Source organism: Denticeps clupeoides, chromosome 17, assembly GCF_900700375.1.
Source record: "Denticeps clupeoides chromosome 17, fDenClu1.1, whole genome shotgun sequence".
In the NCBI taxonomy this organism is placed as follows: Eukaryota; Metazoa; Chordata; class Actinopteri; order Clupeiformes; family Denticipitidae; genus Denticeps; species Denticeps clupeoides.
This window is the reverse complement of record NC_041723.1, coordinates 10,913,997-10,917,967: the sequence shown is the minus strand read 5'-3', so window position 1 is coordinate 10,917,967 and position 3,971 is coordinate 10,913,997. Positions and strand designations below refer to the sequence as shown.

The 3,971-nt window shown below is 39.1% G+C and overlaps 1 protein-coding gene across 1 annotated transcript in view; it reads right to left on the bottom strand.

Moving 5' to 3' along the window:
• Positions 1-685, bottom strand: part of LOC114767202 (copine-8-like) — a 19,868-nt gene extending 19,183 nt beyond the window's left edge. The window contains exon 1 of the mRNA XM_028958784.1: positions 495-685. Coding sequence (XP_028814617.1) covers positions 495-685 — 191 coding nt within the window. The remainder of the gene's footprint in view (positions 1-494) is intronic.
• Between the last annotated feature and the right edge of the window lie 3,286 nt (positions 686-3,971).

Here is a 3,971-nt window from a genome sequence, read left to right as displayed (position 1 = left end):
AAGTCCAAATGTGTTTCAGACAAACATCTCTGGAAATGCAGGTTTTGAGGCCATCAGCATCTCTGACCTTGCCTGCATTTAACGTAACTGTACATTTATTTTAAACAAACATAATATATCTGCATTTAATTTTAATGAGCTTGCATATAGCACATTATTTTAACAGCACTAGCTGTTTAAATAAACACGCATGTTTTTACAGTATATTGATTTGTAATATTTTAAATCATGCTATTATAATAATAAACACAGATCTTATAATGCATTTATTTCTGACTTTATGCACGCCTGTTACGTGAGCTTCTATACAGTACGGCACGCAATGCCTTGTGGGAAATGGAGTCTCCCCATCGCAGTGCGCCTCGCGAAAAAACGAGAACTAAAACTGTTAAAGCCTTTTAAAACCTGCGCTGCAGATACATGTCTGCGACGAACGCCTGTCATAGACATGCGCTACCGAAATGTTTTCCATTATCAAAATTTGATTTACTCACCAAATCCACGGGAATGTTGAGCTTCGTGCCGTCTTCAGTCGGGTGACGTTGCCGGGTGGCATGGAACAAATCCGTCTCTCCGACTGGCTGACACGAAATCGGAACATATTCGGCGCAGCAACTTGCTCACTAAATCGCGTTCGAGGGAATCGAACAAGCGACGCGCAGCGATTGGTCAGCAGCTGGATCATCGGAACAGATTTGGACGGCGCAACACACTTTATGCTGAGTTGATCCCGGGAGACCGTCCCTTTAACTACTGATTATAAATCGCCCCGGATCAGGATGTCTGATAAATGGAGTAAATGTATTTGAGAAACTGAATCCTTACTAGTTAAAAAAAAAGAATGTAAAAGAAAAGTTAAGCACCCCCCCTCTTTCGAGAACCAGGATATGGGCAGGGAGGATCATCACAGATCCCCCACACCCTGGATACCGACTTCTTGATCTGCTGCCCTCTGGCAGACGATACAGAAGTCTGCAGACCAGGACCAGCTAACACTCAAAGAGTTTCCTTCCCCTTGCAATCACCCTCCTAAACTACTGAACAGTTTCCTATTTACTATTGCACTTTATGTACACCTGTATAACCTCAGCAATCTATAATCTTGCATATTTTGTTTCTATTGTATACTGTCATTGTTTATTTCAATGTGCTTGAGAGACACCATCGGCCAGAATCAAATTCCTTGTATGTGTTCACTCACGATTCTGATTCGGATATTAATTTGAATCAAAGTACTCATGGGATGTGTACTGATGTCTTTTGGGCCTCCGCGTTAACCTAGGTGGCAAAGATGGGTCAAGACACAAGACTGAATACTGATTTTTAACAGATCCAGTGTCATGATACAGTATATTAATTACAACATATATGCAAGAATGAAAGAAATTCAGTGAAAAATATATCTGAATATAAAACGTGAAATAGTGGTGAAATCTGCAGCATTTAAGATTCAATATAGAACCATTCAGTCATTCAAATGATAAATACAAGCAATAAATTATAAATACAATCATAAACTTTAATAATTACAGTAATTGGCATTATTTATTATTTTATAAGTTAAGTGGTATTATTATTATTATAATTTAGTTGGAAAAAAATATGATCAGAATTCAGCTTGCACATATACAATTATCTGGTGATACATCTCCACTTAAACCATTTTATTGGGTTTTAAAGATTTAGCTGTTAATGCTTTCAGGTGATCTTGGCTTGTATTCAGACGCTATAAGGCTATCAGTGTTAATGTGTTAAAAGCAGTGTGGATACTTTCATCTATTTTAAGCAGAAATACAATAAAACCACTCAAAAACCACTAGGGAAAACTTTTAAGCATTTAAATTATATGTATGACCTTTTGATTCATTTTGTGAAAATATATCATGTGTATACAGTCATGTTGGTATGTGCAGGTTGACTGGGTTAACATGTGACAGCAGAAGCAGGAACTTGTCCACATAACTAATTGAAACTGAAATTGATGTTCTGCTGCCCTTGACATCTGCAGGTAAACACGTTAAAACACAAACGTGACATGTGCATCATAGGTCACCAGTTCACCAGGCGCCTGAGGCACGGAGCTGGGGCAGGATCTAATGTGTACTGTGATTGATATCTGTATATTATAAAGACGTGACATCATAATTTCACTACTGTTTAAGTTAATGTTTCGCTGATGTTAATAGCACCTTAATAATGCAAAACTTTATTAAGGCACTTGTTGGGCTATAGGGTGATAATGATAAACAAATCTGTTTTGCATGTCCTAAAGTTGAGTGTCAGAGCATTCATGTCTTCTGATGTCTTCAATAAGTTAAACTACTACAACTGGGCAGGAATTCTAGAGTTCTCAGAACCAAATAAGGAACATGTTTAATATAAGACAATATAAGATAGCAAAGAGTAATGTATATACTTGAAATACATATATATAGTTTAAACAATAGCACCGCTTAAGTTTGGTGGCCTGGCTAATACTCCTGCACGTGGTAGACAGTAGTAGTAAAACTGCCTGCTAATACTTCCTAAGAATAGCCCTTGGGGCAAATAAGATTAGCTGCCAGGTCCTAGACATCAATGCATATAAACAAAAGCAACAAAATGTACTAAACAATGTCACTATTAGAAAGTGTTTCTTAGTGTAAAAGCAGATAATTTTATGTACATTGCATAAAATACAATATTTATGTATATTCGTTTTATTTAATTTCACTTCACTCATATATATACACATACACACACACACACATACAGTGATTTTTAACAGATCCAGTGTCAGAATACAGTTTATATGCAAGTATGAAAGTAATAGGGTGGTTGTAGCCTACCATTGTGTCCCTGAGCAAGACACTTAACCCTATGTTGCTCCCGGGGGGGACTGTCCCTGTAACTACTGATTGTAATTAAATGTAAATCAGTGTTATTGTTGCTACATATCGCTGCTATATCGGGTCTTACCTACTCCTTCTTTAGAGAAGAAGAAAGCGAATGAGGACGAGGTTTAATTAGTCCTGCCGCTCCAGACTTTCCTTCCCACTCTGTGCTGGTACCGGGTCGCCCCCACCTGCCGCGCTCGGTGACGTCACTTCCCTCCGCCGCGCGTCACGTGATGCAGGGCGGAGATTACTGTGGCGAACCCACCTGACCACGTTTTTTTTAGTGAATAAACGCAGTTTTGATGCAAGGAAACGCAACCGCCAACACGCCATTTTTTACGATAATGTTTAGCAACGAAAAGGCGTTTCACGGAGTTATTTAGAATTTTTTTCATTTACAGAATTTATCAGACGCACTTTTCCAGAGCGACTTACAATCAGTAGTTACAGGGACAGTCCCCCCTGGAGACACTCAATTGCAGTTTATGGCAATTATGAGCCATATACAAGCCCTCAATATGGATATCTGCTTGATATGAAGCAATTCAACTTTCTTAAAGCACTATTTATAGTAGATTACTATTAATAATAATTACTAGTAATCTATTATAAATATTAATAGATTACTATTAATAGTAATCTATATTAAGATCATTCTAATAGCAACAACACACATTGAAAATAATACATTAATTGAAACACTTTTTAAACTTGTATTGTACAGATATATATATACTGTACATGATATATAAAATTGTACAGACTAACAGGAATAGAAAACCAGCAGCACATATTGGGTACATTTGCACTTTTTTTTTACTCGCGCTTTTCTCTCCACCCCTGCGCGCATCACCGGCGGTTGGAAGAGGAGGAGGATGAAGATGAGGAAGAGGAGGAGGGGGGAGTGGACGCAGGACTGTCTACAGCGTGTTTGCGGTTCCAGGGCACTTTTTACCTCGCCAAAGCGCGCAACACAACCGCCTGCGCCGAGAGTCGGTGGCGACCGCGCTGAAATGGTCCGAGTTTGGCGCGACAGCGACGCGGCGAATGGGATGGGGGGACGCGGAGCCCACCTCCCGTAGATGAAAAGGCGAC